A 17,912-nucleotide genomic window follows, 5' to 3' on the forward strand; every position below is an offset into this window, starting at 1 on the left:
CAGTTTGTTTTCATGCTGCTAGGACTACAGACATGGCACCGACCCTAAAACTGATTCGATTTCAAGTTAGCAGATGGCGGCACGCCATTGGCATTGGTGATGCATTGAAGATGCGGAACGCCATGAAGAACTAATTGTTCACCGCATCATTAATTTACTACCCCCGCTCTAGCATGGTACGTGATGACGCTAGCGATCAAACGCCAAGCAGACGCTGTGCCGCAGGTGAACATTTATGAGGGCGTTCGCAATTACTACTTGCTAAAGAAGCTTCAAGGTAACTGCGAGGAAAGCTTATAGCTGAATCAGAGCCCTGCTTTCGTATGCATGTTAACGAAGCTGATGGTTATGGCATCAAAACATCTTTTGTCAACCCACCAACCATTCAGCATGTACCGACAGGATGGCAAGCAGACGCTTATCAGACAACGTGGCGCGGATGAGCACATCTCGAGGGTATTCGGCCTTCCTATTGGTTAAGAATTCCTGTAGCTTCCACAGTGCTGCAAGGAACTACTGAGATAGAGTGTAAACAAGTGTGAACTGACAAGGTAGCGCTCGTATAGGTTTTAACGAGAAAGTGCCCCATGTTGTAGAACATCCGACGTCGGCGCCGGTGTCCGCGTCCTAAAACGTCCTCTCGAACCGCGCATCCCCAACCGCGCAGGCCCACTGTGTGGCGCAGAGGCGTTACTGAACTAATTGAGTTTCCCATGAGAAAATTCGTAATGAAAATTCGTGAGAAAATTCGTAAAGTAGGACTTACACGCAAACTACACACATGATAGCATCAGATTGTAATTTGAACGTACGAGAAAATATAATTAGGTTATACGCATAAACTCAAGCACAAGCCCCTTTTGCAGCTGCCGTTTGAGGTGTGTCGTAGTACGAGCGGTTCCTTGACAAACCATCAAGGAAAGAACCTACGGGCACAGTGTTCGCCGCCAGTGTTTCCAGGAAAAAATTACGGTTACATAAGCTGCAGTTGCCGGGAAGTGTGAGAAGCAGTCAAGTATCTTTGAATGCTATCGCGTTCCACTCTTTAAAGGGAAGCTGAAACGGTTTTCAATTTCCATGAATTGCTGGGATTGGGAAGAACAGACCTAATAATTTACGGTTCCGAATTTTTTTTCTTTGTTTTGTTAATATAAGGGGCGGAAATCGCTTTCTAAATCACCCCCGCGGACACGCCCCCATCGCTTCCTGGAGCGCTGGGTGAGGTGGTTGCCAGAGGAGAGAACCGGCGAGAGTGACGTCATTCGCGGGGACCGAGCTGCCGGACCGGGGTGCTGGCACGTGCTGGCATGCCTCTTTCCATCCTGCGCTTTACTGAACGACGCTACGAGAGATCTGCCGCCGCCGCCGCTCACGTTTGTTTTCTTTTGCGATTTTCGCAAACTGTTCTTTCGTGAAGCTGCCCGTCGCGGCAGCTTCATGTGCATGCTCGCGCGAGCAACTGCCGCTGGAACGCTGCGAAGCATAGACGGAAACGCGCGCAGTAATACATTTTGGTGACCGGGACTTCGTGCGTAGCTTCCATAGTGTCGCACCTGAGGTATGAAATGGAGTATAGGCTTGCCTAGTGACATTCGACGTACGGTTGCAGTTATCGTGTTTACCACACGGCGGTGCTAAAACTGCCTAATATCTTTATGTCAACACTAGCATGGAGCACGCATACCGATTCTTGATCGAGCCACAATCGCAAAGTCGTCGAACCATAGTATGAATATTACACATATAATACCCCTGGCCATCTCTGGATGTGTATGATAAGCAACTTCCATGACTGTACCTCGCAGCACTGCATGTGCGTGCTTTGAGACGCGCGCACTTATGTTCGCGATCGTGTATCAACACTCAAAAAACCACGCGACTTTAGACAAGCAGCGGCAAGGTGCTTGACATCGCGGAATCGCACCCATGTTTACAATCTAATGAGAAGTTAGTGCTTCGGCATTCTTCCAGTATCAAGTTCCCAGTGACACTTTAGCGCATTTTTTCTCCCGTCATTGGAACATGCAGCTACATGAAAAAAAAAGCCATACGTACCAGCTAAGATTTCCAACGCGCGAGAAGGTGCACACATCGCTCTCGCTGTTGGCACACTCAACATCGTCGTTGCCGCCGTTGCCGCCATCGTTTTCCGTATCGGCTGTCGGTTTGAACATGTACGGCGAAAATACAAGCTGTCCGAGACAGCGAGAACGTTCCACAATGCTTACAACTCAGCTATGAAGCCAGAACAGAACAGCGTGCTACGCTTTGAAACGGCGGCGCCGACCGGCGACTGCCGCGAATGACGTTACAGCGGCCCCGACCAATCACGGGCAACAGCGGCGTTCGCGCGATGCCCTGACGCGCTGGTGCGCGTTTTCTTGAAAAAACAGCCGCTTGCGTTTGTGTCCGCCCTTTTTGAACCAGATATTCGTGTTCAGGGGACTCAAAACTGTAGAATGCCGCAGAGAACTCATTTTTTTCGAAAAGTGTTTCAGCTTCCTTAAAGACGAAGCTTAAGAGGAAGCTTTAGCTAGCGTGCTCCTATCTAAATACATGTAAAAGGAGAATTCGCTTTTCTCGGCAACCAGTGCACGAAATTTTACGAGGTTTCTTGCATTTAAAAGAAAAAATTAGTCTAGTGGCTGCTGGTCTCGAATTTTTTAGTTAGTTTGTCAATTTTTTATTAAAAATTTGCATAATCGAAAATTTTCAAAACACGAAACTATGAAGTTTACAACTCTGTAACAAACAACGAAAAATGATAATACATTTCTGAGAATTGTATCTAATAGTACATCTAATGCGGACAAAATTGATATGTTACACATGAATATAAAGAATTTAGAAGTAGGGAAATACAACTTTTGCAGAACCCTTATAACCAAAGTAACAAATTCACGTAAGATGTAAATGACCTATCGAATTTGTCTGCTTTGAATGATCTAATGGATGCCGTTTACAGAACCGTGATATCAGTTCTTTATGCAGAGCTATGAATTTGTAAACTCCGTGCTTCTATTTCGTACAAACGGTCAAATATTTGAAAATCTTTTAATGAAAATTCAAGCCCTAAATCGAAATTCCGCTTCCAACAGTCACTAGAATTTACATTTCTCTCTCAAATGCAATGATTTTCAGTAAAATCGGTCCGGGGGTTGTTTTAGAAAAACGTTTTTGCGTTTTACATGTATTTGAATAGGCCACGTCGGTGTTGGGCCTGAGCTAAAGCTTCCTCTTGTGGCCTATTCAAATACTTGTAAAACGTAAAAACGTTTTTCTGAAATAATCACTGGACCATAGCTAATGAAATCTGTTGCATTTGAGAGAGAAAGTTAAATACCAGTGACTTTGGAAGCGGAATTTCCATATGAGGCCTGAATTTTATGAAAAGGCTTTCCAAAAATTCAAAGGTTGGAAAAAAAAATAGAAGCATGAAGTTTACCAATTAATAGCTCTGCATCGAGAACAGATATCGCGGTTCTGTAAACGGCATCCACTAGATCATTCAAAACGGACGAATTCTATATGTCAATTTATAGCTTACATGAATTCGTTAAGTTATGTACAAGGGGTCTGCAAAAGCTGTATTTTCATATCACTAAATTTTTGAAATTCATGTGTAACATATAAGTTTTGTCCGCTTTAGATGTACTATTAGATACAGTTGACAGAAGTGTGATATCATGTTCATTGCTCAGTTACTGAGTTGTAAACTTGATAGTTTCGGTTCCTGAAAATTTGCGATTTTTGCCAATTTTTAATAAACAATTGACACGATAAATCGTAAATTCGATACCAACAATCACTAGATTTTAAGTTTTTCTTTTAAATACAAGAAACCTCGTCAAATTCGGTACCGTGGTTGCCAAGAAAAACGAATTCTCCTTTTACGTGTATTTATATAGGAGCACCCGAGCTAAAGCTCTCTCTTAGGAGCACCCGAGTTAAATCTTCCTCCTATCTATAAATACGTGCAAAAGGAGAATTCATTTTTCTCGGCAACCACTGCACCGAATTTGACGAGGTTTCTTCTATTTAAAAGAGAAAACTTAAAATCTAGTGACTGTTGGTTTTGAATTATTGAATAAGGTCATAAACATTTATTAAAAATTGACAAAAATTGCAAGTTTTCTGAAAACGCAACTATCAAGTTTACAACTCTGTGACTCAGTAATGAAAACTGATATCACGGTTCTGTGAATTGCGCCTCAGTACATCTAAAGCGGAAAAAACTGACATGTCACACGTGATTCAGAAAAATTTGAGCAATATGGAAATAGTGCTTCTGCTGCATTCTTGTGCACAACGTAACATATTAATGTAAGATATAAATTGACGTATCGAATTTCTCCGCTTTGAATGATCTAATGGGTGCCACTTACAGAACCACTATATCTATTCTCGATGCAGAGCTATTAATATGTGCTTCTATTTTTTTCGAGATTTCGAATTTTCTAAAATTATTTCAACAAAATTCAGGCTCTAAATCAAAACTGTGCCATTAACAGTCACTATAACTTAACTTTCTCTCTCAAATGCAACAAATTTAATTAATATCGGCCCAGGGGTTATCTCAGAAAAGTGTTTTTTTTTTTCGTTTTACATGTACTTGAATAGGCCGCGTCGGAGTTGGGCCCGAGTTAAAGCTTCCTCTTGAGCGTGCTCGCAAATGTTGTAGGTGTCCCTTCTGTCGTCTGTTCTTGCGACTCAGTAGCACGCTTTTAATTCAACAGGTAATATGCTAGCTCCTGTGCACTACACGGCCCTTCTTGTCCACGCTGTGGCAGCAGTGCATTTATGATCCCAGAAAGCTACTGGTCATGTATTTATGACAGTCAAGTTAGCCAAGAAAAAGGAAGCATTTCATCGCATAGTATACTGTAGACACATGTTCTTGATGTGTTCGGATATAAAGAACGTGCGCCGTGCCCCGATCTCTTGTATTTGCTTTTTTGGTTGCACTTCGCAATAACATTCACTTGTCGAACGCCCTAACTCTGCACCGAAACTGGTGTCAGCTCGAGGGTTCTTTAAACTTATAAATAGCATAAAGAAAGAAAAAAAACTTCCGAGTAAACACTCCCATACACCCCAGCGGCCCAGTCGACCCTAGCGAACCTGGCGGTTGATGAGAGCAACTCGCCTGCACTTCCTGTTTCGTTTTCGCTGGCGCGAAATTTGGATTACCCGTCGTAACCGACGTTGGGCTGTAGCGGAAGCTTGTCATTTCAGACCACTTTCCGTCACCCAAATGGCAACGCTTTTATTTGTCGTTTTGATTTAGCGATTCACTATTTTGTCTAGTTTAATATTTGGTGTGAATTGAGGTCGTGACGCAATTTTTATTTCGATTAAATTATAACAGATGGAGATAGAGGTAATCATAATTCACTACGGCTTTATCCATCGCGCTTGTCTTCTGTGTTTTGGTACAAGCGCTCATATGTATCAAAGAGACAGAGTTTCCGCAATGTTTTTATTCCAAAGCAAAATAGGCTTCTTCTGGGTTCTGCCGTTGTCAAAGCACCACGACACACAGCAGTAGCTGCCGTAGCTTGGACCGCCGGACGGCATGACATCAGCACGGTCTGAAAATGTCAATAAGTGCACACTTCGTTAATTACCAAAAACATATGTACACGTCATAACTGTACCAGGAAACCGCTTTGAATGAATAGCGAAGCGATGCACAATATAAAACCATCGACACATCCTGGCCTCTGACCCATATAACTCGGACTTACAAGGATATATGTTAAGACCCCGTACAGGGGTGTTCAAAAGTTCCCAGGCCGCGATGCCATGGGATTACCTAAGATGGCGGCCTGGGAACTTTTGGACACCCCTGTACGTACTCAGTATAAGGAGTACATTGGCAGGCAAAATAGCAGTTCACATAAGCGTGATAAAGATACATTCGAAACGTCCAAATACGAAGAATTTGTTCAAATGCGCGCCACGCCATGCCTACGCGACAATACGTTCTGCAATGTCTTCCGCCACGAAAAAAATGATAAGGAACCGAAAAAACTAGAATGCGCAGTACTTTCCAACATGACCGCCGCAATAAGTACATGCAGTAGTCATTGGTGGCTTTTCCCCACCATTACTTTTCTGTATAAACAAACCGCACGGACGTATGCACCAGCGTCCGTTCGTGCGCCGTAGATACACACCTCGCTGCAGTACAAAACGCAATAAGCTATGCTCGCTGTTTCTGTGACATGCCATTGTTTGCAAGCAATATCATTAAAATATTCAGGAGCCCTTACTTATAGGGGAAACGAGCAAACAAAGCTCGGCTACAGCGTGCCTAACGTCCTGCTTTTCTTTATTTAGGTAGCGCCCGTCCCCGGAACGCCGTTTTTGGTCTGAATTGGCGTGGTGTCTTTTATGTTCTTTCCAGCGTTCGTCAGCCTCTGGAACGGGCCAAAGAAAAGATCGTCAACCACCACGCGATCATTTAAACGCGGGTTAGGAATTCAATTTTCTCGAAACCGGAATTTTCCTGAAATGTGCAATTCCTGATATTGACCTTAAGCGTTGTCCAGCAGATCGTTTTAATCCGCCAGCACGAACTATTTCAATGGAACGCCGATACCGTGGTTATCGCAAACAGCGCTGGGCAAGAACGGTTTACCCTCGCAAACCGAGACGCAGCGTCTCGATGGCGTCTGACAAACTGAGTCTCAGTGCAGTGCACAGCCGTGAACCGGTGCAAGTTAATGGCAGCTTCGCGTTGTTATGATTTTCACGGAACGCAACCAACAAAGATTGTTCCGTTCTCGGTGGGCGTAGCAAGAAAGTACATGGTACAGCCCTCTCGCTACGCCTTTCTTGAGGGGGCATGCTTTTCGCATTGTTCCCGTCTAGCCGCCTCATATAGAGCCGCAAACTGTTTTTTTTTTTTTTTTAGCGAACCTCGTCGCCCTCACAAGTCAGTTACTCCAGGCTTCGCTTGAAAACGTGACTCACCTGTCTTACACATGAAAACCCCGCCGCAGCCGACGTTCACGAAACATTCCCGCTGGCACGCCGCTGGTACACGAATCGTTGATTTTTTCTCGATGGACGAATAGTGATTGGTGTTGATGGCAGTACGGATGAAGAACAATAAGCACGGTGGATGTCTTGGGTGAATTCTGTTTTTATGCATAAGAAACACGCCAAATTTGGGCGTATAATTATTATTTTGTAAAACGATTGAGCAGAATTCATTACAACATTTTCTTTTTTTGTGCCTGCGCCCTCTGGCGTTTGGTGAGAGCACTAGTTCGTTACGTAGCCGTGATGTAGTTCCTGAGGCCAGATTTCTCGGAGTGTCCGCTCTTAGTCTCTTTGTTTCTCTATGTAAATAGCTACAAAATAATACAGTGCGTTAACAACATAAAGATGTAAAACGCTATTTTATTACACTCCGGTACTCAAGGACAGTTTGCAGGGCATTTCGAATAGGTAATCCAATGTAGAGGTCTTTTGCTTCCGTTACACTTAATCGAAAGTGTTCTGGCAAGTGTGCTGCTTAAGTGACCGAAGCGAAGACACTTACAATAAATGAGTAGCTACAGAATAATACAGTGCGTTCACAACATATAGATATAATACGCTATTTTATTACACTCCGGTACTCCAGGACACTAAAGACAGTTTGCAGGACATTTCGAATAGGTAATCCAATGTAGAGGTCTTTTGCTTCCGTTACACTTAATCGAAAGTGTTCTGGCAAGTGTGCTGCTTAAGTGACCGAAGCGAAGACACTTACAATAAATGAGTAGCTACGGAATAATACAGTGCGTTCACAACATATAGATATAATACGCTATTTTATTACACTCCGGTACTCCAGGACACTAAAGACAGTTTGCAGGACATTTCGAATAGGTAATCCAATGTAGAGGTCTTTTGCTTCCGTTACACTTAATCGAAAGTGTTCTGGCAAGTGTGCTGCTTAAGTGACCGAAGCGAAGACACTTACAATAAATGAGTAGCTACAGAATAATACAGTGCGTTCACAACATATAGATATAATACGCTATTTTATTACACCCTGGTACTCCATGGCACTAAAGACAGCTTGCAGGACATTACGTATAGGTAATCCAATGTAGAGGTCTTTTGCTTCCGTAACAATTGTAGCACAAGGTTCTCATACAACTTTTCTAAAACTACTTATAAAAGCAACGAAAGGTTTCTTGTTCATGAGAAGCAATTTAAAAAAATTCATAGGCAGCACCGAACCTTATTTCAAGCTCGCAAATACAGGGAATAAAAGTTGCTTTAGATCGTAATTATCAAGGCTAGTGCTCTACTGCCAAGTTTTCTCATGGAGTAAGGGTAGCAAAAAATTCACTGACATTTACGATACTCCCTAAGGCGAAATTTTAGCGCAGCTCCTTGAGTGTTTCCATTTCGCTTGTAAATTATTTGTATTATGATTATATAAGTACATGGTTTATATGAGGAAGAGAAGGCTGTGAGTAGCGCGCTTTGTTTCCATAGAGACGGCGCGTGCTCCTCTGGGGCCATGTCGTATCCATCTCCGCCGCATAGCCCGCCTTGCGCGACACTAAGCTTTTATTCTCATGCTTTCGTTCCACCAACGACGAGAGCGGCCCTTCGTTTCGGGGAAATCGTGTCCCCATTGTCAGCGCCGACAACATCCAAGGGACTGTCACACCGAGCATTAGTCGTAGCCGCCCGCCATCGCCCCTTGCAGGAGCAGTGATCGCCGTCACACACGCTGGTACCGCGGACTGAACTCGGAAGCTGACGCCGCGGACGAGCAAAGCTATCCCCACCTCACACCCCCCTGGCCCCTCTGGAAGGGCAGATGAGATCGCACACGTGGCTTCGGATGCTGTGGCCACCGGCAACTCGACGCATGCGCAGACCATATCCCATCAGCTCCTCCTCCAATTTCCGCCTCATGCTTTCACTGTATCCTCCTCCTCCACTTTCCTCCTCTCGCTCTCCTCTTTCACCTCCCGCTGCGCATCGTGTTCGCTCGGTTAGGAGGCACGGCGCTGAGGCACGCCGACGCTCAACGCAGGAACGGGCGCCTAAGAGCTGCGCTCTAAAAATGTACGTAGACTCTGAAATAGCCGACCCCGTCTCCGATTATTCCATACGGGGTACCATGGCAACGACGAACCCTGCCGTCCCGATGTCGCGTCTCCAAGTCCCGCCGTCTCGACTGGAGGAAAATAATTGACCGACTCGCTCAGTCCTTCACTGCACTGCAGACATGCCCACCCCTCCCCCCGTCTGGATTATCGCGAGCACGATAGCCGTTCGCGTTCTCGCTCATTCTCCCGTTCTACCCTTCGTAGCGGCTGATGCTGCTGGTAATACAGCAGCTTCGGCGGCGATAGCGCGTATCTGGCACATTCCGGCGTGATATCTTCATGCTGTGAAACCGAAAGTGTGGAACCGCAACGTTCTTCTGTCCCTGCACCCAGCTTTCCTCCTTTGTGGCTTTCCTCCGGCATTCACTCGCCAGTGCACGTGTTGTTATAGCGCACCTAACCTCGGTCCCTATAGTATCGATTCAGTCAAATCTTTCAGTTGCGAGTCGCACCGCAGCCCATTCCCTTTTCTTTTGTGTTCTGTTTGGCGCCCAGTACACCAAGAGGGTTCTTAGCGGAGCGCTGTCGTAATACGAGCACGGGAAACTGGTTTTATCTTGCGTGCAGTTCCCTTCTTAGGTATGAATGACGAAGGTTCATGATGGCAGGAAGAAATTTAAAACGATATAATTATTTTAAAGTTTGCAAAGACAACGCACAACTGTCGAAGTGGTCGTCCAGTAAAGGCAGATAATTGAACTGGCCCAATGATCTTTGCTATCAGATGGCCGTGCTGTTAAAATTTCTTCTCGGGTTTACGTGCCAAAGCCAAAATATGAGGCATGCCGTTGTAGGGGCTTCAGACTCAATTTGACTGTATGGTGTCTTTTAACGTGCTCCTAAATCTAGGTGCACGAGTGTTTTTTTTTTATTATGCTGCTATTGGAGGGCAATGGTGGGGCTGGGGTAGAGTAACCACGACCTACGCAACACCATAGACGCCAAGCGTCCGCGGCGGGTCTGGGCATTGCTGCATTAGGAAGCTTGTCCCGCAGCAATAGTGGATTAACAGAAGTGAGCTGTTCTGTTTGGCTGCAGAATTTCAAATTCATTTATGCGTTCGGTCCTCGCACTTGCGAGATATTTGCAAGAATCAGCACTGTGGGATCTTTCCTTATCTTTGCGAGCGAAAGCACTTACTCGGTAATTCATTCAGGTCGTCTAAATAGCTGAGATCGCTCGCTTAAAGTAGACAATATTCTCTCGGGTTCACAAGAGAAGTGCCCGACTAAGCGCACTTGACAGAGATAAAAAGCGAAGGGATGTGAGGGTAACTCAAAGTGGGGCCACGACTTAAATTGTGTTTTTGTTTGCGATTCAGAAATCAGATGCATGGCAATGATTTCGCCTTAGACCGAAGGGAGTAGAAGTTTCGTTACGAGGTGATAGGGGTGACGGCTACCTCGATTTGACGTTTTTATGTTACCTGAATGTTATTACGATATCATCGACGTTTCAGGCGCGTTGCATGCTGATAAAGGTATTCCTCGCCATCTGCTCTGTAGGAGGACTGCACCGAAATACTGACCGGAACGTTGCACCCGGGACGATGGAATCAAGTTCGGTGCAATGCGAAGAGGATGCACGCCTGTGAAAAAAAACGAGGTGGGAGGTTTTCGCAGATTGCTCGTGTCTGATAATTCGTGCGTATTGTCATGCTTTAAACGTTACGCGGTCAGCCAATTGAGAACGAAATTCTCCACGCATGTAGCTCCATCTGCTACTTCTGGAAGTCGCTTCGAACGAAGGCGCAGTGAGGCGAAAAACAGCGATATCACTTCTTTGTACTATCTGAATTTGCGGAAAGCGAAAAATGGACGACTAAAGGAAGATACCGCACAAATGAACGATTTCAAACACTTTATTTAATGCACATAACCTGCATAAGGGTGAACTTTTCTGCCAGGAGAAAACCGCGAATGAAAGCTTTAAGAAATGAAACGAAAAACGAACAAGCAACCGTACTGTGGGAAAACCCAGTAAATCACATGTAACACCCCACGCTACACGCAGGTTCTTATTAGAAGAATGCAACCAAATGGCGGCTGACGTAAGTTATCAGTGCAGAAGATTACGCATTTGGTCTGGTTGGTTCATGATTATGAGCAGAAAACAGCGCTAAACAACAGGACGGAAGAGAACAACACAAAGCACAGCGCTGACTAACAACCAGCGTATTTGTTCGTTCATTCAGCATATATATACACTCTACCACTCTATCAAAGCACAAAAACAACAAAAAATTCAGAACGCGCACGGGCAATAAATTGCAATCTATGAGATAAGAAGGCTATCTCCTTCGGAAGAAGAGAAATGGAAGCGAAGCTTACACATACTTCGCCGCTATTGTGAATGTGAAAGGCTTGGGAAATAAGACATGCGCGGTCATCGCAGTGTTTTGACAAATAGGTCACATCTTTAAAAGACGGCTTGCAGCCATGTTCATTCGCTCGTCATTCTCTCATAGAGGTAGAGTGTACATGTATGCTGACTTAAAGAATAAAGACACTTGGTTGTTAGTCAGCGTCAGCACTGTAGTCTCGGTCCCTCTCTTCGTCCTGGTGTTTAGCGCTGTTTCCTGCTCGTTATTCAGTGCGTTCTTATAAAGGTGGTTTTGGACAACGTGAGTGAATTGTGTTTGTAATATCTAATCGATAGGTTCACACTTCTTCCCTATAACGATTATTTCGCCTCATGCACTCGTGAAGTTTGAAAATACCTACATTTTCCAAGTTGCGATAGGGTCTCCTAATTTACTATCCGCACTTGCTGATTTGTCTCATCACACGTCCGCTTGATCGCCCTTTTCAAGAAGAAGCGTTATAGCGGAGCTAACTACATTTTCATTTTCCCCACATATCTGAGACAATGTGATGCTTTCACTAGATAACTGCCGAAACACTTTGAATTACATCTATTGCATTTTAATCAAGAGGAAACGCTAAGATTTATGGACGTTTACAAAAATAAATGAAAAAACAACGAGAAACGAATTCGTTTACGACATAAATTTTGTTGACCTGGACTGCCAAATATCGCTAAATCTCAAATAAACTTAAGTACATTGTTTTTAGCTGCGTAACTCGGTTTTTAAGAAGATATGACTCTTAAAATGTGTTTGTTATTTAGTGTAGTGCGTAGTATATACATATAGGTTCTGTTCGCTTTGCAACGCCAGAGCAGATGCCACCTGCAAAATTGGGATATGTATTTCTTTATTGTATCAGGTAAGACCTGGATGTTTCATCGTTAAAATGTCCGGCATACCACTATTTTCTGTAGAAATTATCTGAATAAACATCAGCTCCCACTAATCGATAAAATTCAACATTAAATTTCAGTTTTGACACTCTCACGCTCTCGAAAGCGCTGATTCTAAGTATCTGACGCTGTTCTCCTGTAGAAACTTTTTTTTTTATTCTGAGAAGTTCAAAATGAAAGAGAGAGAAACGGTTTCAGAAAAGCTCCACTGTCACCGAGTCGATTGCAGTGTGTAATGTCGCATAAGAAAAAAAAATATCCTTCTCAACCTGGTGGCATTAAAGCTCATTCACACCAGTGACAGACAGGTTTCGCACGACCAAGTTGTCCGCAAAGCGACTAGTCGCAAATTGTCGCAAATCGATTTTTCAGTCGATGTTTCAGTCGACTCTCGATTTTTCAGTCGCGCGACCGCGGTCTCAAAACTGCTCAAGCAATCAGTGCCGCGCCAAAAGTTGTGTTAGCATGTGTTTTTATCCGCAGTCCTCCTGCGCCGCACCAAATACAAGGTCCACGCCACCATGGCAGGCTGCAGTAATGTAATTGACGTCTTGGCTACTGATGCTGGGGTGCAGCAGTTCCAGCAACGTGTCGAATGTACGCGGCAACATTCGTATGAAGCCGAACAGCAGCAAAGCACAAAAATTATGCACCGATTCCCTCTCAGCGCGAACTAGAAATTACAACTCACTCTCGATATTGCTCCTCGTCATGCGTGCGGAGTTCGAGCAGGAGGCGGCTTGCGTGGCCGGCCACTTATCGCGAACGGCGCCACAGGCGCACCCGATAGCGTGGCTTTTCCTTCGAAGGCTTCCGCGCTGCCACAGCTGGCGCCACGCACGGCACAGCACATAAGCACAGTGACGACGTCTTCCTGCTCGCTCGAAACCAGCCGCGTTTTGAGCCAGCAGCAACAAATTCCATGGCTCTTGCCTGAACGCGAAACCAACGAAGTGCTCGCGAACTGCGTAGATCCCTATAGTTCTCGCTGAGAACGATAATTAATCTCCGGAATCGCGACTGGCGGTTCGCACTCGCCCGGGCTTACCGGTGTGAGCATCGGTCGCGTTCAGTCGCCTTTTGGTCGCCAGTCGCGAATGTTTGCGCGACCTCGTGAAGTCGCCGGTGCGACTGAACCTTTACTGTTGCATACGTCGGCAGTTTGGGACATGTCAGCGTGTGTTGCTGTTCGCAGACAGGTCGCTGCCTCCTCGGCCCTCGACAAAGAACAGTTCTCGATGTGAGCTGGCATTGCCCGGTTCCTTCGAGTACCGGCAGTCGTGCTACCGCGTGGGTTCGTACCAGGACTGGGACCGCGCCTCGGAGAACTGTGAAGCCCAGGGAGGCCAGCTGGCCGACGTCCGCGATGTCTTCGAGGAGGCCTTCCTTTCCGTGAAGTTCAATTTCCGAGGTGGCCTGTTTTGGATTGGTCTACAGGACGCAAAGGTGAATTGCAACGCATGGCGGTAAACTGAACTGCAAATTAGTTGTGCACATTAGACAGAAACTTCAGAAAAAAGCGAAGCAAGAGTCAATTAGCAACTGATGAAGAAACGATAGGTGCAGCATGGAGAGACAGGAGTTCCATGCAACACATCGAGATGGCCTGTGTGTTTGAAAGAAAACGAATATCACCTATGTTATTGTGGAGATTAAGAAATATAGACGGAGTTTAAGAAATAAGCTGTCATGTATATTACGTAGAGCTGATAACTATCCATTTATTTCTAGAGCAATAGCAAACGTTGTGACGGAGTGAAGACGCAGTCCGGACTAGTAGGTAATCAAAGAGAGGAATGAGATCAGAAAACTAGGATGGATTTGGATGATGCGAGACAGGGGTAGTTTTACGTTTCTGCGAGATTTCTTTCAATTTATAGTGTTTCCTGATGTGGATGTGGTTGATGGTGGTGACCGGGATGATGAAATAACCTCGGTTTTACAGGAGGCTTATGAGGGCCTTCGCAAATTCAAATTGAAGTCATGCGATTGATAATTTCATTGCTTTTGTCCACTACGTCAATTCTTCTTTAGGAGCAAACAGAATGTGCCCTCGTAATGTGATTGTTTGTATGCGCTACCGTGAACGGCTTAGAATGCGGGATCCTGTCAACGTCCTTGTCTGTTTACAGGACAAGCAATGGCGCTCACCCGGTACGTGCAAACACAAACACCGACGTATTTGTTCGATTTATGGAAACTTCGCTGCTAAAGAAAAACAAAAGATAACGAAAACACTTGGAGTCCTTTTTGGCTATTTGGAGGCAAAACGGTTGTTCACCCGTCGCGGTGGCTTAGCGGCTTGGTGTTGCGCTGCTAAGCACGAGGTCGCGGGTTGAAATCCCGGCTGCGGCGCCCGCAGTTCGATGGGGGCGAAATGCAAAAACACCCGTGTCCCGTGTATTGGGGACACGTTAAAAATCTCCTGGTGGTCAAAATTCATCCGGAGACCCCCACTACGGTGCGCATCGTAGTCAAATCGTGGTTTTGGCACGTAATACCCCCGAATTTAAATTTAATCTTTTTCTAACGGTTTTTCGCCGCCCCGGCCACACTGTTACTTCAATACTGCAACTTTTTCTATTTGACTTTTATCACAAGCTTACCAAGGAGCACAATGATTGATACGTATCATAATGTGAATTTAGTGTTTCGTATAAATATATTCGGTGGTTTATACGGTGTATCTTATCGTTATTGCGGCTTACCTGCTTCGCGATAATGACACAAGCCTTCCCCTTCATTTATTAAACCAATCATGCAGTAGCTTGCGTCGCACAAAGCTATGGTTCCTGAGCTGAAAGCAAAATAAATCATTGCTCAACGTTTGAATGTTCATGCGGGACAAGTGCAGCTATCAAGGGAGGAATCAGATTCATGGCGGAGAGACCTTTTGTATAGGCTTCACTGACCGTGTCTGACCTTCCAGTGCACCACAAGAGGCTATGACAGGCTCGGTAGAGTTGAGGGCTTTTGGTTAATTTTTTCCCAACTGGTTTTTTCTTTTTTCGCGTCCACCAAAAAGTCGGTAGATGGGCTTTCTGAACACAATTTTTTCTTTGGCCAGTGCCTTTTGACTCAAATCGCAGATTCGTTGTTACCAGGGTGTTTGTGAAGGCTCTGGGAATCGCCCGATATCCAACTTTCGACGTAAGGCAAGTATTTCGAGGTTTTCTGGAACTTGTTCACCGGCGTCGGTGCGGCGGTGAGCTAAGCCTAGTGTTGCTCCGCGGCCGCCGGGATTGGGCCTGACCCCGGTGTCGAACCATACGACATGGCGTCCGAGATGGAGACGGCCACGTCTCCGACGACATCGAGCCCTGGCCCCGGCCAGATGTTCGTCGAGGGGCAAGGGGAAGAAATCTCTCCTGAGGAGTTCCACAACACCCAACGACCGATAGAGAATGCAAGAACAAATACAAAACTCCCTACGTAGTAACGAAAAGGCGGTGGGAGCGCAAGATGGCAGAATAGCGCCTACAACAACAATTAGCACCCGGAGGGTTTCCTCCGTTGCTGACGTCAGCAGGAGCGAGCGGCACAGCTGGTCGCCATGAGTCACGCTCGCGCGGGGACAACAGCGGAAGTCGAAACAGAAGCATGAGCCGCCGCCGCCGATCCAAATCCAAAGACACAGTCGGCTGGGCAGACGCAGTAAAGTCGGGGCTAGCCAAGAGAGAGCAGCAGCAACAGCAGCGTCAGCAGCGGCAGTCATCACCATTGCAAAGTGGCGGAGGGAAATTTAAAGACGAAAGTGAGGCGATGAAGGCACTTAGAGAAGCAAACGAGGCGTTGTGGACGAAGGACACTGAACTAGAGGCGACAGTTAATAAGCTCAATAAGGAAATGGCAGAGATCAAGAAAATGATGGCGGTTCAGCTACAGCAGCAGCAAGCACAGCAGTTATCGCCACCGCCACAGCAGATGGCAATAACCGAGGGTGAACCAGAAGTAGCGGTGAACCCGAGGACAGAGAACGCGGCCGCGGCGGGTCCTGCAGCCAAGAGAACGGCAATTGAAAATCTTAAAGAGCGTAGACTCAGCGATAGGGTAGACAACCTTGAAGATAGGCTCAACCGCTTTGAGGAGTATATTCGCACGACGTTTACGAAGACAATCACCGACCGTTTCATAGCAATTGAACAGACGTGTCAGCAATTGGCTACGACAGTGCAGAATTTGGCGACGCAAATGGCTAACGCTCAGCAAACTGGATAGGACATCTACCACCGCAACCACAACAGCAGTAAAAGGCCTCCTGGCATTGGAATTGCAACGGTTTTGCTGGGAAAATAGTGGTACTTCAGTAACGCTTAGAACAAGTATCAAGAAAACCAGATATCATCATGTTGCAATAGACCCTCATTGAGGAGGTCAAGCTCTCAGGTTGCCGGTTCCACGCCAGCCCGCCAAGCCTCCGGGCGGCGGCCGGCAGTAACGGCAGGGGAGTTTGCACCTTGGTGAGAAAAGGCATCACGTACGTCGAGCACGAGTTGAGCAATAGCACAATCGAGCACACCATGGTCGAGGTGGTTACCGGGGAAAAGCAGAAGGAAAGCATTTTTCTGATAAACGTGTACAGTAGCCCGTCACAGGGAAAGCTGAAATTCAAAGTACTGTTAGACAAAACGTGCAACGTCGCGGGTCCCGACAGCAGGCTGGTAACCTGCTGGGGACTTTAACGCACCGAATCAAGCCTGGGGTAATCCCAAAACATTGGCAAAGGGCAGGGACTTAATGCAAGATGTTAGCGACTTGGGTCTAAATCTAATCACCCACCCAGCATACCCTACAAGAATCGGCCACTCGATCACCCGAGACACAACGCCCGATCACACTTTCGTCAGGGGTAACGGCGGCGGTACGGTGGACATTGAATGGCGGAACACGGGGCACCAGTTGGGCAGCGACCTTTACATTGTGGAGGTCGCTGTCCCGCTCGGTGGCAACGACGAAGTCTGCAGAAGCTTTCGGAAACATAGACTTACGGATTGGGACGTGTTACGAGGGTTGTTACCCGAGGAGCAGACCGACATTACAGACATTGAGGAGTTGTCAACCGATATTGTAAACAAGGTAGAAAAGGCCACCAAGGAAGTAGAGACGGACGAGCGTGTCCACAGGGTCGACAGCCGCCTGGCCCACCTCATCGTGGCCAAGCAGTCCATCCTGTCTAGGTGGAAGACGCAGTGGACAAACATAAAGCTACGCAAGACGGTCGCCGAACTCAACCGAGAGATCGAGTCCCACAGCAGTGCTATGCATTCAGCAATGGAATGTGGTTTGTAACGCAGCGGACGGTCAGATGCACTGCGGCAAGACGTGGAATTTGCTGAGACATCTTTTGGATACGACCACGACCAAGTCTCACCAGCACCACAACCTGGCCAAGATCGTCCGCAGGGCGCTGGCCGAGCACGGGCAAGACGAAGTGAAGAAACGCCTCGACGACAAGTACCTGCTGGTCACTCCCACAGAAATGCACCCGGACTACATAGGCGAAGCAAACGAGCGGCTAGATCG

General features: G+C 46.2%; 1 protein-coding gene across 2 annotated transcripts in view; it reads left to right on the forward strand.

Annotated features, from left to right (window-relative positions):
* Positions 1-17,912, forward strand: part of LOC126530364 (macrophage mannose receptor 1-like) — a 74,041-nt gene that overhangs the window by 31,407 nt on the left and 24,722 nt on the right. For both annotated transcript variants that reach the window (XM_055070293.2, XM_055070294.2), the window contains exons 5-6: positions 10,634-10,733; positions 13,585-13,835. In XM_055070293.2, coding sequence (XP_054926268.1) covers positions 10,634-10,733; positions 13,585-13,835 — 351 coding nt within the window. The remainder of the gene's footprint in view (positions 1-10,633; positions 10,734-13,584; positions 13,836-17,912) is intronic.

This window comes from Dermacentor andersoni, chromosome 5 (assembly GCF_023375885.2).
Source record: "Dermacentor andersoni chromosome 5, qqDerAnde1_hic_scaffold, whole genome shotgun sequence".
Lineage (NCBI taxonomy): Eukaryota > Metazoa > Arthropoda > Arachnida > Ixodida > Ixodidae > Dermacentor > Dermacentor andersoni.